Here is an 18,192-nt window from a genome sequence, read left to right on the forward strand (position 1 = left end):
TAGCCCCCCTCCCTCTCGGGTGTAAATCACTGAGGTTGGGAGGTTGGTGCGCTCTGCGGATGCACAAAGCGTCACCAGACAGTTCTTGTTCAATCTGAAGCTTCTGGGTCCCAGCATGTCATTCTTCTCAGTTACTGAGGATCCCAAAGAGCTTTTATTTAGAAACTGAAACTGAAATGGTTAAAATATTGTTTAGTAATCAATTCAGCTGAGCATGACTATCATCCTAGCACCCAGGAGGCTCTGGCAGAAAGATCAGGACTTCAAAACAGTCCAGGGTTGTCTCAAAGCAAAATTGGTAATCAACTTAAAATAGTGGTAAGGGACTAAAGAGATTGCTCAGCAGTTAAAAATCATGTACTGCTCTTCCAGAGGACCCAAGTTCTGTTCCCAGAACCCACATCAGGCAGCTCACAACCACGTGCAACTCCAGCTCCAGAGGATATGATGCCCCTTTCTGGTCAGTAAGCACAACTGCGTTGAACGTGCATGTATTCCCATACAGACACACCTGGGAAACACATACTCAAAATAAATGAAAATAATAAGAAGAAAAATATTTAAGCCAGGTAGTGGTTGTGCATGCCTTTAATCTCAGCACTTGGGAGGCAGAGGCAAGTGAGGCCAGCCTGAGTACATGGACATGAAGAATATAGTACGTGAGGGCTTGAGAGATGGCTCGGTAGTTAAGAGCACTCACTGCTCTTACAAAGGACCTGAGTTCGGTTCCCAACACCCACATGGCAGCTCACAAACATTTTTAACTCCAGTTCCAGGGGGATCCAACACCCTATCTGGCCTCTGCAGGCATCAGGTGCATGTATGGTATACTTACATACATGCAGGCAAAGAGTCATTCACATAAAATAAAAACAACAAATACTGAAAAAACAAAAGGATCCAGTAGACATACACACGTGAGCATCAAAGCCTTGGGTGATGTCAAGGGACCAGGAGTTTCAGCTTCCCCGACATGAAAGAAAGCAGCAGGGCAAATGTCAACTTGGTGGAAAAGGTGAACTGTTTACTGTTGCAGTGGGTGTTGTTTTGACCTTGTCAGTTGACTCCAAGAGTCTTGGGAAATTGGTTAAGATTTCAGCCTCACTTTGCTCGTTTGTAAGAGCACAGTGATAACTCTACAAAAAATTAAGTAAGATAGCATGTATGAGGTACCCAACTGCCCTCAAGCTCATCAAAGTTACACTTACCTCCCTTCCCCACCCTCCCTTCTGTAGCTACTCTGATGCACCTATCCAAGTCTAGGAACTTTCTAGTAGCATCCCATTGGTCACTCCTCAGACAAGCTCCACCCCCCACCACCCCACCACCCCCCCACTCCCCCAACCCCAGTGCTGACGTCAGAGATAGTTCTCTCTTGGGCTCCCAAGACAGCTGGGACCTCAGGCCAGGGTAGCAGTTCACAGTGTTCTTCTCTATCCATATTGTGGTGGTTTAAATAGGAATGGCCCCCATAGACTCATGTGTTTGAATGCTTGACCCACAGGGAGTGACACTATTAGGAGGTGTGGCCTGGTTGGAGTAGGTGTGGCCTTGCTGGAGGAATTGTGTCACTATGGGGGTGGATGCTGTGCGACATTGTTCTGTATGCTGTGATATATGTGTTGCTCTGATTTGGTTGATAAATAAAATGCTGATTAGCCAGTAGCCAGGCAGGAAGTATAGGCAGGATAAGCAGACAAGGAGAATTCTGGGAAGAGGAAGGCTGAATCAGGAGGCACCAGTCTGCCGTCCAGGGGAGCAGCATGTAATGGCACACAGGTAAAGCCACGGAGCATGTGGCAACATATAGATTAACAGAAATAGGCTGAGTTTAAGTGTAAGAGCTAGTCAGTAGTTAGCCTGAGCTAATTCATTTGGGTCTGAGTGGCTGCAGGACTGTGGGACCACAGGAGCTGGGTGGGACCAGGAAAACTTCAGCTACAGGTAGGCTTTGAGGTCTCAGAAGTTTAAGTCAGCTCAATCCCTGCTGCCTGTGGATCAAGATGTAGAACTCTCAGCTCCTTCTCCAGCACCATGCCTGACCACATGCCACCATGTTTCCCACCATGATGATAATGGACTAAATCTCTTAACTATAAGCAAGTCCTAATCAAATGTTTTCCTTTATAAGAGTTGCGGTGGTCATGGTGTCTCTTCACAGCACTAAAAGCCTAACTCAGACACTTATGTTGTTGGTGCACTGACTAGGCTGTGAATTTTCAGAGGACAGACACCACACCTCTTCATATCACCAACCCCAGTTCAAAATGAGGTGCCTTAGTAATTAGAAATTAAGTGACCAGACCCTTTCTGAAGTTGCTGTGAGTTAACTTCCTCAGCAAGGAACAGAAGCAGTGTTCTCGAGGACACCATAGCCTTCCTTACTGGCATGGGACAGTGCAGGTGAATGGAGAGGTCAAAGGAGGTGGCATGGGATCAGAGGCAGGCTGGAAAGGGCACCAGTTGTCTTCTCCATGTTGGCCTAGGCCTGCCCTGGGTAGACCACTGGGTCTCTTTTTTGGCTCCATGTTGCTGTGGCTCCCAAGGAAGTTGGGAGTCACTTGATAAGGACCCCTAGGGGCTATAAAGACAGTTCAGGTAAATCATTTGTCACATAATCCTAGAGACGTGAGTGTGGACCTCCCAGCACCACGGGAAAAGCCAGACACAGTGATGTCAACCCCAGTGCCCCTAACCAGGAGATGAATGATGGAGACAAGAGACTTGCCAGCAAGCAAGACAGACCCTGTCCCAAACAAGGTGGAAAGTGAGGACTGACACCTGATGTCCTCTGACATCTACAGGCATGTGGCATCGTGGCCTTAAAGAGCTTGGCACCTTCTAGGCCTCAGCTCCCCAGCAGTGCACTGATCTGTGTCTACTGCAGGGTTTTGAGGGGACAGGAGATGAAAGCTAAGTGTCCACTTCCCCTCCCCTATCGAGGATCTGCTTCCTGTGGCCTCCAGAAGTAACATGGAACATTCCACATGCTGCTCTTCTTGAGTGGCCCACTAAGAAACTCATTTCCTGGTGCTCTCTGCTAACATAATTGGGCAATATGCGTGACAGCCCCGGGCTAAGTGTCTTTAAACCAGTTTCTACTTCCTGTATTCCCTGGAGATAAGGCAACAGAGGACTTAGGGGATTTTACGAAGTCCTGACTAGAAAAGCCTCCGGGTGAGCTCAGGAGGGGCCACTTAGGGGACTACAACCCCAAAGAAGAATAAGGAGATATTGAGGCTCAGTCATAAAGTGAGCTGCACATGCGTGAGGACCTGTCACAGAACACATGTAAAAAGCCAGGTACAGCAGCACGCACTTGTAAACCAGTGCTGAGGAAACAGAGACGGAACTCCCTGGGCTTGCCGGCCAGCCAGCCTAAGGGAATCAGGGAGTCCCAGGTGCTAGTCAGAGATCCTGTCTCCAAAAACAAGACGAAAAGTTCCTGAGGTCCAAGGCTGAACCTAAGACTTACACGTGTGTGTGTATGTGTGTATGTGTGTGTGTGTGTGTGTGTGTGTGTGTGTGTGTGTGTACACAATATGCATAGAAATTCATTTTTTTAAAGGAAAGAAACGTTGACTGGCTCATCATATGGCTTACAGGCACCAAAGGAAGGGTGGGCAGACACCCTTGCTAATCCTGTGCCCGGCCCGGCCGTTGATTCTGGCCTTGGGAGGTGTGGCTTTTCATCTAACAAACTCCAAAGTACACAGCTCCTGTTGAGGGATGAGGGGGTGTAGGAGCTCCACAGATGCTCTGAGGATGTGCCCAGGATCCACAAAAGCTGTAGGGAAGTAGGGAAGCCTGGGCTTCATCCAGACCACATAGCTCTGCTAATCACACACACACACACACACACACACACACACACACACACACACACGTAAAGAAGGAGGAGAAGGAAGAGAGGGAGGGAGGGAAAAAGGAAGGAAGAAAAGAAGGAAGGAAGGAAGGAAGGAAGGAAGGAAGGAAGGAAGGAAGGAAGGAAGGAAGGAAGGAAGGAAATGTGTGATTCTGGGTGCAGGGTACCTGGACCGGTCAAGATCACAGAGACAGAGGAGGATGGTAGTTGCCAGGGTTGGGGATTGAGAACTGAAGTGTTTCCTGAGTGTGGAGCTCTGGAAAGTGTTCTAGAGATGAACGGTAGTACCAACCGCACAACTAAATGGATGGGGTTTGTTGTTTCGTTGGGGTTTAGTTTTTGTTTGTGGGTAGATTTTGCTGTTTGTTTGGAGGGGGGTGTATGCTAAGGAAGAAACCCAGGACTGAGCGCACGCTAAGCACACACTATACCCCTGAGCTACACTCCAAAACCCATGAATGTGCTTAATACCGCACTGACTTTGAACTCACAGAGATCAGCCTGCCTCTGCTGAGTGCTGAGATTAAGGAATGTGCCACCACACCCAGGCCATGGCTATATTTAATACCACCAAATTTAACACTTAAAATTGGTTAAGATGATAAATTTAACCAGCACACGTCTATAATCCCAGAATTTAGGAAGCAGAGGCAGGAAGTTCACTGTAAATCCAAAGTTAACCTGATCTACATAGCAAGTTCTAGGCCAGCCAGGCCTACATAGCTAGACCTTGTCTCCACCCCACCCCCAAAGGAAAAGAAAGAGGTAGACATTATATAATATGTATCTTATCACCATCTTTCTAAAGTCCTTGGGGAAGGTCTGGGGGCTACTGGCCAGGGTCAGGGTGGACAGAGGGAGGAGGGAAGGTTATGACTCAGAGAACACATGGGTAGCTGCTGAGAGCCCTCCTAGAGAGAAAACATGGGACATGGGGACTCTACTGGTTCATAATGACTGCCAACCGACAGGATCTAGAATCCCCCTGGGTCCAAACTCTGGGCATGTCTGTGAGTGTTTTCTCGGTTGGGCTGATTGAGGAAGACCTACCCTCACTGCCAAACTGGATAAAACAGAGGTGGCCGGCTCAACACTAGCTTTTCCATCTCTCTCTACTTCCTGACTTCTGATCCAGTGCGGCCAACTGCCCCAAGGCCTGTGGCCATGACTTCTTGGCTGTGATGGATTATAGCCTCAAACCATGAGCCAAAACTTCCTTAAGCCAGCTGCCAAGTGTCTTGTTGCTGCAACAAGACAATGCACTAATGCAGGGGTGGGTCGTGGCTGTGTCTGCCCCCGAGCCAGGTGGCAGAACTTCCTGGCTCAGAGGCTACAGAGCTTCTAATACCACAGCAGTCTCTTGTTCACCCCGTAAATATACGTTGTGGGCTTGCTACATGCCAGTGTTCTCCTCACCCCAATTCCCACTAGTCACAAGTCAAAGAGGACAACAGGAATCCCAGTGTCAGCAGACCACTGACAACAGAGGAGAAAAAGACAAGCTTGAACCTGATGAGGGACAGCCGTCCCCTGTTCCAAGACCTACATGACTGTCATCCACCTCACCAGCAAAGCACTGCCCTTCCACCTTCAATCACCCCTCCTCATGTGGCTAACCCTGGCTGGAATCACACCAGCAAAGCACTGCCCTCCCACCTACAATCACCCCTCCTCATATGGCTAACCCTGGGTGGAACCACACAGCTCAGGAAAGAGACCCGGAAGAAGCCCGAGTGATGGTTACAATGGCTGCCATGGAGTACGTTCAGAAAGAGGTTGCTCTTCAAACTAAGATTTCTACTTGGAACTGGAGAAGATACTCTCATACAAATTTTCTTGTTGTTGCTTCTTTAAGACAGTCTCATATAGTCCAGGCTGGCCTTGAACTTACTATGTGGAGGCTGGCCTTGAAGGCCTATGTTGCCTCTGCCTCCCAAATGCTTGGATTTTAAGCAAGCTTCACCCCACTCGGCTCTATGCAATTTTTGTCAATTAAAGAAACAAACACGGGGCTGGGGAAATGGCTCAGCGGTTAAGGACATTGGTTGCTCTCTCAGAAGACATGGGTTTGATTCTTAACACTCACGTGGTGGCTCACAACATCTGTAACTCCAATTCCAGGGGATCCAATGCCTACCTCTGACCTCCACCGACACTAGGCATACATATGATTTACAGACATACTTGTAGGTAAAACACACACATAAACATTTCTTTAATTAACTGAAACATCTATGGCAAAATGTTACTATTCTTAACACATAAAGACTACTTGTAACTAACTAAAAAAACAAATACTACCCACCTCCAAAATGGCAAATTAAAAGGATTTTCAATAGGAAATAAATACTAATAGTTAATCTTGAAATATCATTAATATTATTTTTTAAGACAGGCTTTCAGGTAACCCAGCTGAGCTTGAACTAACTCTCTACATAGCCTAGAATGACCCTGAACTTCTGATCCTCCTGCCTCCACCCTCAAATCTGGGATTATGGGTCTGAACCACCACTCCTGATTTTATGCAGTGATTGTGTGGGCATGGAACCCTGGACCTCAGGCATGCTAGGCAAGCACTTCAGCACCTAAGTTATCTCCCCCAGCCCAACAAGTTCTGTTTGAACCTTAAAAGATAGAGGTTTGCATGATCTTGAGAAAATACGCCCTCAAACATGGCTGATAGAAGGTAGTGACGGCGGATCTCAGCAAAGCCTCAGATGTGGCCACGGCAGTGCTGCTTCTGAAACTCACCCAAGGAAAGAAGGCAGTTAACACACGGGCAAAGACGTAGCCATCAGGATAGACTTCAAGTCAGCAGTATAATTTAAGAACTGGATATAAATGTTTTTAATGTGGTATAGAACCAGGCATAGTAAGAGATGCCTAGAATACCAGCAATGGGGAAACTGAGGCAGAAGACTCTTGAGAGTTCAAGGCCAACCTGGGCTGCATAGCAAGGCCCTGTCTCAAAAAGAAAGAGTGATATGATCTAAATGCTCATCAAAAGAGAATTGACTGAATTAATCATTGTGCGTCCACCAAATAAAACACTCTACAGACTTTCTTTTTTTTTTTTTTCCGGTTTTTCGAGGCAGGGTTTCTCTGTGTAGTTTTGTGCCTTTCCTGGAACTCACTTGGTAGCCCAGGCTGGCCTCGAACTCACAGAGATCCGCCTGGCTCTGCCTCCCAAGTGCTGGGATTAAAGGCGTGCGCCACCACCGCCCGGCTCTACAGACTTTCTAAAGAGCTATGTAGAAGAATGAGAACCAACACCAGGGGACTGACTTATGATCCTTGGCTTATTTCTGTTGTTATGTTTTTTATTACTTATTTTTTTAGTTGAAAATAGATTTTGGCGGGAGCTGGAGAGATGGCTGAGCAGTTAAAAGCACCCACATGGCAACTCACAACTGTCTATAACTCCAGTTCTAGGAGATCTGACAACCTCACACAGACATATATGCAAGCAAAATATCAATGCACATAAATTTAAAATAAATAAATTTAGAAAATAGATTTTTTTCATACAATGTATTTTGTTTATGGTTTTCACTCCCCCAAGCCCTCTTAGATCCTCCACACTTTCCGACCCACCTGTCCTGGCTAGTTTGATGTCAACTTGACACAAGCTAGAGTTATCTGAAAGGGGGAAGTCTTAATTGAGAGATGTCTCCATAACATCCAGCTATGGGCATTTTCTTAATTAATGATTGATGAGGGGAAGACCCAGGACATGGTAGGTAGTGCATCCTGTGCTGATGGTCCTGGGTTCTATAAGAAAGCAGCCTGATTAGCCATGAGGAGCAAATCAGTAAGCAGCACTCCTCCCTGGTCTCTGCATCATCTGCTGTCTCCAGGATCCTGCCCTGTTTGAGTTCCTGTCCTGACTTTCTTCGATGATGAACATTGCTATGGAACTGTAAGCCAAATAAACCCTGCCCTCCCCAACTTGCTTTTTCATCATGGGTGTTTTATCACAGCAATAGAAACCCTATGACACCACCCAAATCCACACCCCTTCTTTCTCTCCCTCATTATAAAATAAACAGGCATCTAAAAAATAAAAAATAAGATAAAATAAAAACAAACCAGGATAGGACAAAACAAACACACAGAGAAGAAAGAGCCAGAATGCATAAGAAGCACATATGGATGCTGAGACTCACATACTTGCACACACAGAAATCCCATAAAAACACAAAACTGGAAACCATAATCCATAAGCAAAAGACCTGGACATATATATATATATCCCCAGATAAAGCATTATTAGAAAGAAAAAAAACTCAAAAAATACCACTGAATTCAATTCAGTGTTGAAATGTCAGCTGGGCCTAGGGCCTGCCCTTAAGTGTGGTTTGTATACACAGTGACACTCCATTAGAGAAAACTCATTTTTCCTTTGTGAGTGGTTATCAGTTGGAGACAACTTCTGGATTAGGGATGGGGGCTTGTGCCCACTTCCCTTCTAGCACTGGGATCCCACCTGGCTTAGACCTCTGCAGGCCCTATGCATGCTGCCTTGGCTTATTTTTGAACATGCAAACTTTCAGGGGTCCTCTCCAGAGGAAGGCAGGGAGTCTGGGGAATTCTAGTGGAGGGCAGAGATAGCCAGTCTATGCCTGGACCTGGATGACACTGCAAGGCGTCCCATCGTGGTGTATCCATCACAGCAGAATTTCTGCACCCTGCACTGTTAATATATGGGGCCACACAAATCCTTGCCATGAGCTCTGTGGAGCCTGCGTCACAGATCCTGGGCTGTTGGGCAGCATTGCTGGCCTCTGAGCACTACATTCCAGCAGCCACCTGCTCCCCCCAGGAATGTCAACCCAAAGTGTTTCCAGACATTGACACAGGTTCCCTGAGGAACCACATCACCTCAGTGGCCCTCCAGTCCATCTTCCCTGACAGGTGAGGCAGAAGTACTCCCTGGGGACAGATTATCCTAGAAGACCCCCAGACTCTCGCCTGGGAGACAGAGGGGAAGGGGGAGGAGAGGGGACCCAATGAGCAAACAAGGGGGAGGCAGGGAAGGGGAGCAAAGCCTCCTGGGTTCCCGGCCAGGATTCCTCAGGTAGGGGACATGGCAAATTCAGGAACGTTTGAGTTCCAAAGCACCAGGAGACTGATTTTGTCCTGGGATGCATCTCCAGCATCTAGCATGAAAATGGGTACATAAGATGTGCTCAATAAATATTTGTTCAATGAGCAAAATGCATGAATAGAGGGATATAAATAATTGCATTACAGGATGGAAAGATGGTTAGGGCAAAAGAGAGACGTCAAATGCGGTAAGAAAGGAAGCTGAAACGCTCATTCATACAAAAGATGGTCCAAAGGGTCTATGCGGGCTCAGCTACTCAGGGCAATTTTGGTTAAGTAATTAATCGGTGAACACAAGAACAAAGACATGGCCAGCATTAATTAATAGCCTGTATCCTGAGGTCCTCAGCTGGGGAAGCCAGACAGCTCCGAGTCCAACCTCCCAGAACCCAGAATCTATTTTTGGAGGCAGGTCCTGAAATTACATCTGAAGCTGGAATGCACAGGCAACAACTGCAGTGAGCCCAGTCCAGGCCCACATCTCAGCTACACACTGAAACTACGCACAGTGCTCCGTGCAGGCTAGCTTCTCAGCAAGCAAGCCGCAGTCTCTCGTTGCTTACTAACCCTGACTGAGCCTCAAAACTCCAGGATCCTGGGCAGGGCCCCACCCAAAGAGAGCTAGCCCTCAAGAACAGAGGCCAGGGAGCCTCGGCAGTGGGCTTTGTTAAAGGTATACTCTAAGGTGGAGATTCCCCAACTGGGTGCTTCATAAACCCTGCGTCTTGTTCTAATGGGTAGGCATCAACTCAACCCCAGATTCCACAAAGAATGGCCTGGGCAAGCACAATTATTTCACCCATAGCATCATCTCCAAAGTGGCCTGCATCAGATATACATTAGAAGCTGATTCTTAGGTCACCTCCAAGACATTCTTGGGTGGTACCCAGAGCGTTTTTCAAACACACTCTACAGGGGACTCTCAGGTACCATGAAGTATAAGGACCATGCCCAGATTGAGGGAGGCTTGGGGCCAGATGGAGAAAGCCATATATTATTCAACAGAGGACATTCCAGTGAATTATCAGGACAGGCGGCTGCTTCTGGAGTCCTGGCCTCTGAAGAAGGCTGGGGAGAATGTGCCAGCAGACCCAACAAGGTGCTGTTGCAGCTGAGCAGGAGACTACTGAAAGCCAGGGGACTCTTAGGAGCCTCCTTGGAGAAGGTAGCAATGCGGACTCTGAAGTTAACTCTCTTCTCTGCTGGAGCTGTTGTCTGTGCAAGCGAACAGCAAGGCTCCATACAGGTGGGAGTGCGCAGATGGGGAAGGATGACAGATGAGTCCATGCAGGGGACCTGACCCAGGCCATCAGCCACGCAGTGCCTCAACAGTCCAGTCACCCATCTGATGCAAGAGCAGTGCCCATGCTCAGTGCTGGAAGTTTTATCTGGCGTTTTGGTTTGTTTTGGTTTGAACCAGGGATGAAGCCTAAGCGTTCCCTCATTCACATTGGGAAAACGCTCTACCCAGGAGCCCAGGATCCTGATAAAGGAAAGTGGTTGCCTAGCAAGCAGGAAGACCAAAGTTTGATGTTAAAACAAACAAACAAACAAACAAAAGCCCAGCATTGAGGGGACGCAAAGACAGATAAAACCTTATGGCTCACTGGCCAGCCAGCTTCAACAACCTGGCAAATTCTAAGCCAGTGAGAGACCATGTCTCTAAAATAAAATAGTGATTAGCACCTGAGAACAGAGGTTATCCTCTGGGCTCCCATACATGTATGTACACATATGTATACATACACATACATACACCACACAAAGAAAAGTGCTCTACCACTGAGCTACATCCAACAACTGCCTCAACAATGTATACATAGTGAAGGTCACCGTATTGAAAGTCATGTGCTGAGTTACTCATCTCTCACTATTATTTGGAGGGGGGGTGGAGTACTTGCAGAGTGGATGGAAATCTTGGGTCCCTGGCGTCCCCGCTGATGTCACAAAGGTTAACATCTTTGTGAAAAGTTCTGCCTCAGTTCCTCTACATGTGGCTATCTTTTTCTGTATTTTTCAATCCCACAGAGTATAGCTCCTTCAGAGGAAGCCCTCTGTCCTCTGCTTAGTTATCTTTCTCCGCAGAGCTGGGGTCCTGACTCACCACTATTGTTCCTTCTCTCGATTTTGACAGGTCCTTCCTCTTCCCTTTCCCCTCCCGAGACACTCCTCCCTCGGGAATCTGCCTGAAGCCAGGGAGAGGAGGCATGCAGAGTGGAGGAAGGTGCAGTCTCAACAGAGAAACCCTTCTCTAGCCTAAGCAGCACATACAGAGGCTTAGCTCTTTGAATTTGGAAAACATCTCAGGCACCCCTCACACTTCCTGAGTCAAAGCCATATCCACAAGTATTCAGTTCCTCTTCCTTCTGGTTGAGATTTGGCCATTCAAACGGGCAGTGTTCCGTCACGATTCATGAATGGATGGATGGACATAACTTTGAAAGTGCACTGTTTAAATGCTCACACACCAGTTATGTCGCCCTGATTACACCTCTACTTTCTGTGTCCATCTTCCAACACACCCTGTGCCCGCTTCTCAGGAAGTGCCGGCATTTCTTCCTTCTGGGTACCTTAGGAAAGTAATAACGACTGGCTTAGCATGGTACTTCCAGGATCCTTAAGCCCTGTAGCATTTGCTGTTTCAGGTTTCCTGGCTATCAATCCCAGGGTGGGATTTCTGGTCTGATCTGGGTCCACAGACCCCGAAATTGGGTGCAGAGAAACGGATGGTGCCCCAGAGTGGATGCAGTGGCCTCGGTCGGGGCTCTCACCTCGGAAAATCAGGCTGGCGACAGGGTCGCTGCGCCGGTCCTTCTTCACATTGGGGAGGTTGCTGGCCCTCGCCAGCAGGCAACAGAGCATGGCTCAGCAGCCCAGGCGTGCGGGGCGGAGGGAGCAGGAGCGCGGGACACAGCCACTACTACCCGACCAGCGTTCAGATCCGGGATGGCCACGCCAAGAGAGCGGTCGCTCCTCTGAGCCTCCGCGGAGACTTGGTCAGCCGGAGAGGCGAGGCTGCGCGTGGGACAAGGTACACCCACAGGGCGGATCCTCCCCTCCAGGCGGGCTTGGGTCCGCCCTCAGAGAGGTGGCCGGGGAGGAGCAAGAATGGGACTTACGCCCTGTCCAAGCGCGGGTGCCTTGTTCTGAGGGCCCCCAGGGAAGGAAGCGAGTGGCGGGCAAGGACAGTGCGGGGTCTACGCCTGAGGCACCATGGGCCCAAAGGGCTGCACGCTGAGCGCCTTAGGAGTGCACTCCGTGCATCCGGTGCACCCAGACCCGGCTCGGAGCGGCCGCAGGGAGTTCCCGGTGGCGCCTGGAGTTGTCTGGACTCAAATCATACCTCGTTCCCAGTCGCTGCCCATTCTATCTCCTGCAGTTCCCTGCTGCCACAATCTGTGAACTCCTCATCCTCTACGGTGGAGAAAATTGCTTAAGTTGAGCCTTAAATCGTCTGTCCTTAGCACTCTTTTGCGTGTTGTCTGATCCCTTAACAGCTTATGAAGGTCCTCCTCACAGGGCCTTCGCTTCTGTTTTCCAACGCTCCAGCAGGTAGCTGGGGAAAGAACATGGTCCTTCCCCTTCTTATTTTGAGGGACACTGCGCTTTCTGGGGGAAATTCCACTCTGTGCATCCCACTCCACTCCTGCGCCCTTACGACGTGGCTTGACAGGGTGGATGCATAGAGGTCTGCGATCAGGCTGTGATTGTCAAGTTCCTCAGTCTCCCTCTCCCCTGATAGCACACGCCACTCTACCACTAAGCTAAAAACACCCCAGCCACATGCTCTTTTTGCAACCGCCTTTGAAAGAGCCTCCAAACTTTCTGTCTGCATTCATTCTGCTCTACTCTCTTGAGCCATGCAGTCATGCTTCCAAATCTCAGCACACAACCAAAACCACAGATCCTGTGAGCTCTGCTTAGAAATATGGCAAAAGGAGGAGGAGGAAGGGGGCGGGGCTGCACAGAGCATGTTCTCCATAAATAATTAGTTTTAAAAAGAAATGGTTTGGGGCTGGAGAGATGGCTCAGTGGTTAAGAGCACCGACTGCTCTTCCAGAGGTCCTGAGTTCAGTTCCCAGCAACCACATGGTGGCTCACAACCACTTGTAATGAGATCTGGTGCCCTCTTCTGGCCTGCAGGGACACATGCAGGCAGAATATTGTATACATAATAAATTAATAAATCTTTAAAAAAAAAAAAAAGAAGAAATGGTTTAAAAACAGACCCAAGTCCCATCCCTTCTGGGCTTATCGTCACCACTGTGTCTGAAGGCCCTGCTTGTTTTGCACGGGCTACAGTGACAGACTCCATCCAGCCTCCCACCTTCTGCCTCTGCCCTTGCCTCCACCACCACCCTGGTGCACTCTCAACCCAGAGTCACCTGGTGTCACTCCTCCACTCAGAATCTCTCCATAGCTCCCATCTCACCTAACGTAGAACCCAGAGCCCCTAGATGACCGTTAAATGCCTGCCTGACCCACCCTTCTCTAGGCTCCTTGCCCTCCTCAAGGTTCCTCAAACCAGCCAGGCCAGCGGCCTTCGGATCCTGAGAGCTGTTCTCTCCAACTGTAATGTCTGCTCCTGTCCTTCATTTACAGAGCCCCTCTTCAGGGACCTCCACTGGCTATCAGTTTAAACCTACAACACGTTTATGTTCTGTTTCTCCTCTTTCATGATCTGTTGTTACTTCATTTGTTCGTTTTTTGAGATGGGGACCTCATGTAACCCAGGCTGGTCTTGAACACTCTTTGTAGGGAAGAATGACCTTGAACTTGTGATCTTCTTGCCTCCCCTTCCTTAGAGCTGGAATTATAGGTACATAGCACAATGCCCAGTTTATGCCGTTCTGCAGCTCCAGTTCAGGGCTTTGGAAGTACTAGGAAAGTGCTCTACCTACTGAGCCACACAGCACACTACCCCCTCCCCCAGGTTCCCTTGCATGGTTGCTTTTAGCACCAATCACTAGGTGATGTCTGCATCTGTTCCACCCTTCCCATCGGACAGGTGGGTGGGCTCTAAGGTGTTAGAGGAATTTAGCAGAGTCGGTGTATCTGGGGTAGACATTAGAATGAGTTGTCACTGGATCTAGGGTGGACACTAGAGTAAATAGTTGTTTTCTGGAAGTACTTTGACCTTGAAAATCATGATGGAAAACAGTAAAGAATCATCGTGGAAAACAGTTACTGTTTTCCAGGATTTGTAGAATTGTTTTTCTGAGGGCGTGTTACAGTCTTTGCATGGCTTTTGTCACAAGATGCCTCTGGGACACCTGAGGCTCTTGGGTTATTGTGTACTGTAAATGGCACACAATAAAGGACCAAACTCATGTGGGCATGTGATGCTTTCCTTTAGAGAGACATATAGATCAGACTAGGGATCTTGGTATGAAAAAATACCTTATGCAAAAAACAACTGTGTACAACAATCAATAAAGACACCTTTGTATGGCGGGTTGAGGCTCAGTCCAGTTCAGAGCATCAGAGGCTGGACCTTCCTGCTGTCACACAGGCCTTAGAATTTCATCCTGGAGTGGCCTCTTTCTTCAACCGACCCATGCAACATAGAACACCCTGACACTAAGGAGTCAGGAGAGTGTTGTTAGCCACTGCAGCTTCTTAGCACCTGGAACAGGGTTTTGCACATGGCAGGCTCTCTATAGATGTCTTCTAAACAGTTGACTAAGAGGACACTGCACCCCACACTTCTCACTGGTCACCTCCAGCTTATTGGGAATCAGCCACATCCTTCCACCCTGGACGCTCCACATCAGGGAATGTAGACAGCAGACGGCAGCAGCTACATCTCTAGACACTGAATACATGCTCTCAAGAAGAGGAAGGCCCCTAAAAGGGCCAGTGAGTCCCACTGGAGTGGGGCATGATAAAGGGAAGGGTAAGGGGAGTCGGAGGCTGTCCACTTTCCAGAATCTTCTCTAGCTGCTTGGACCCTCTCTTCCTCTCCTTGACTCTGCTCTTCCTTGGCTCCTACCTCTCTCCTAGCAGACCCTAGCTGATGAGATGCCCACCTTTGGCTCCAAGCTGGACCCTGCTGTATCTCCTGCCAATGGCAGAGTTGCATGGATCTGCATCCTACATTGTTCTTGTGAGGGCACAGGCTTATATGTCCTGAACCAAGAAACTGAACTCCCACTCCTGCTTCCTGTAAGTAAGGCAGCATAGAGCAAATTGCCAATGAGACCCAAATGTGCCAGGTACCCTGGACAGCAGATCAGAAAGAGCACTGAAACTGCCTGGTTCAGAGTGATGCAATGGGAGTGTGCGGTGCACATACTTACCCAGAACTCATCCTGTCTCTAGCTTTCAGGTGAGTGACTGGTCACTTGGAACTGTCATTTAAGTCTACTTGAGCCAAGAATGTCAGTTAATTGCAACTTAGATCACCCTTCTGAATACTCATAATGTTGGTGTCGTCCAGGTGTCCACATCTGCTTCTGCCTGCTGACTGATGACATCTCCTAATTGGCCATGTCATGGTCACCCCAGCCACATATGGTCCATTACCCACACTGCAGTCACGAGATCTTCAAGCATAGTTGGGTCACTGCCCTGACGAAGATCCCTCAAGGGCCTCCTCTTCTCTTGGGATAAAGTCTACATTCCTTTCCCGTGCCAGAGGTTAAGGCCACTCTGGCCCTTGACCCTAGAGCTCCAATTCCAGAGAGTTCTCAGTTTCTCGAACATACCAAGCTTGGAAGTCTGCTGGCAGCTGTTCTCCTGCTCCCTCTGCAGTACCACCTTCATCCACCCATGGGGACTCAGTTCAAGTATCGGTCCCCAGGCAAGCAGTCCCGGGCCTCCCTCGAGGCTGGGCCACTCTGGTAAGTAACAGCTGCAGCAGAGGCATTGCTCCTTAGTGTTCATGGCAATGGTAAGGGAGGCCTAGCTGCAGAGTTGCTTGTTCATTGTCAGAGAGCAGGGCTGGCTCGGCGCCCTGGTGTTCCCAGTGTGGAGGTCAGGGCTGGCCTGGACTTGAAGCAGTGGGCATTGCACAGGGTTCCCCAGAATGGGCTCCACCTCCCGAGGCAGGCAACACTTTTCAGAGAGGACGGCATTGCCCCCTAGGGGCAATTTCAGATATTGTGAGCATTTTTTTTTAAGATTCCTAGCTTTGCCGGGCCGCGGTGGCGCATGCCTTTAGTCCCAGCACTCGGGAGGCAGAGGCAGGTGGATCTTTGTGAGTTCGAGGCCAGTCTGGTCTACAGAGCGAGATCCAGGAAAAGGCGCAAAGCTACACAGAGAAACCCTGTCTCAAAAAACCAAAAAAAAAAAAAAAAAAAAAAAAAAAAAAAAAAAAAACGATTCCTAGCTTTGCCCCCACCCCCTCTGCGCGCGCGCGCGCGCGCGCGCGCACACACACACACACACACACACACACACACACACAATCACACCATTTCTCTATCCATGTCCCCACTTCAGTCCACCATAGTCAGCACAGGAAATCTGCAAGGGGTATAACTAATATTTTTAGAGGAATATTTCAAGGGACTTCAGCAAACGATTGGCCTGTGTCCAAGAATCAGGGACTCCATATACCTTTTCCATAAACCAGAAAAGCAACAGCTGGTGTCCCAAACTCTGAACACATCCTGAGGCCTCTTCCCATCTGAACCTCCAACTTCCTGGTCTTCCTGCTGCTTGCTGCTCAGAACTCTGACAAAACAGATAGCTGTTCCCTTGTAGACTTCACACTGGGGCCTGGAAACTTAATGGGACCTCCTGTCAAGGGGATTTGTCTCAGTGATAAAAACTGTAACAGGGATAGGGAGATAGCTTAGGCAGTAAAGTGCTTGCCATGAAAATGTGAGGATAGAGTTCCATCCCAGAACCCATGTTAAAAAAAAAAAAAAAAAAGCCAGGTATGGTAGAGCATCCAAACTGAAACCATGCTTTCTAGTCTCCCTTCCAGCTAGATGTGGGTATGAGACAAATGAGGTAGGAAGAGGAAGTACATATGTAACTGTCTGATGTGTCCTTAAGGAGAAAAGGTATGCTTCCCCAGTACCTTTTACTTCTGGCTGGAATGTGAATTATGATGCTGTGCTATCACAGGCCATATTGTCAAAGACACTCCCTGGAGAGAACAGAGCAACAGGCAGGAGGATCTTGGGCAACCTGATGTACCAGGAGCTTTTGAACTAGGATGCCTATATGGTAATGATTTCCATTTGTTTATCATGGAAGCATTAGGGTATCTCATAATCCTGGGTATGCATGCATCTGCAGCTACAGAGGGAGCAACCTGTTTACCCATAAGAGGGCCAGCTGGAAGTGCAGTGGGAATGGAATCAATTGTGAAGCGGTTTATATAACAAGTCCAGTTTTGTGATTTCATGTTTCCAGACTGATAGAGGTAAGAAAAAAGGATATTAAAAAGTCCTCGTTGGCTTTAGTGATGTCACCACTCATGGGTGCTGATGGATGAATCTAAGGGAGAGGATGCAGTCCTATAATTTACAGGAGTAAACATACACAATACACTGGCATCCCCTGAGGATGTGTTATCTTGGAACAATATGATGTTCCATAGCAAAATTGTGCACAAGTTAAGCATTGGAAGATTTCCCATACCGATCTCCTCTTCGAGCTTCCTTTGAAAAATGAGAGAATCTGGCCCATTTAGCACAAATCTAACATCTGTGTACAGGTCAGGGAGAGAGGTGCACTGGCCCCCACTTACCCATGAGCTCATGTCTTTTTCTCTATAGGCCAGTCTAGGTCACATCACTGGCCAGGCTCCCAAGACACAGGCAAGTTTGTAGTCCTGTTCTCTGTAATCTCTTGGTGGCCCAACCACCTGGCCATGGATGAAGAGCGAAGCTTTCTTTGACAACATTCTCATACTGTCTAGAGCTTTGTTTCCCCAAGATCTAAACATCAAGCACCTTGAGGCACAGACCTTGACTTCCGGCTCAGTGACATCACTCTTTAGAGAGATGCGCTGCATGAGTTTTCAGGATTCCTTCAGGACACATTTGCCAGTCCCTACATCTTCCAGAAGTATGGATGCTCCCGTGTGTTCTCTCTGCTACCCACTCTCTCTCTGATGCCCCAATCCAGACACTACCTTCATGTTGCTGAGGATGTAAACACTCATGTAGTCCAACTACAACCATTATTATGTGACCTCCAGGAAGAGCCCGCTATGGTGGCAATGATGCAGACTCCTGGCCAGCCATCTTTACCTCATGGGGTGA

At 48.4% G+C, this 18,192-nt stretch overlaps 1 protein-coding gene across 7 annotated transcripts in view; it reads right to left on the reverse strand.

Annotated features, from left to right (window-relative positions):
* Dysf (dysferlin) overlaps window positions 1–18,192 on the reverse strand; it is a 201,702-nt gene that overhangs the window by 177,964 nt on the left and 5,546 nt on the right. For 3 of the 7 annotated variants that reach the window (XM_059258093.1, XM_059258092.1, XM_059258088.1), the window contains exon 1: window positions 11,743–11,973. The exons of the other annotated variants lie outside the window; for them this stretch is intronic. In XM_059258093.1, coding sequence (XP_059114076.1) covers window positions 11,743–11,833 — 91 coding nt within the window. In that variant the 5' untranslated portion in view covers window positions 11,834–11,973. Of the gene's footprint in view, window positions 1–11,742; window positions 11,974–18,192 lie in introns of those variants that run through there. 7 annotated transcript variants of the gene reach the window in all.

Source organism: Peromyscus eremicus, chromosome 3, assembly GCF_949786415.1.
Source record: "Peromyscus eremicus chromosome 3, PerEre_H2_v1, whole genome shotgun sequence".
NCBI classification, from domain to species: Eukaryota; Metazoa; Chordata; class Mammalia; order Rodentia; family Cricetidae; genus Peromyscus; species Peromyscus eremicus.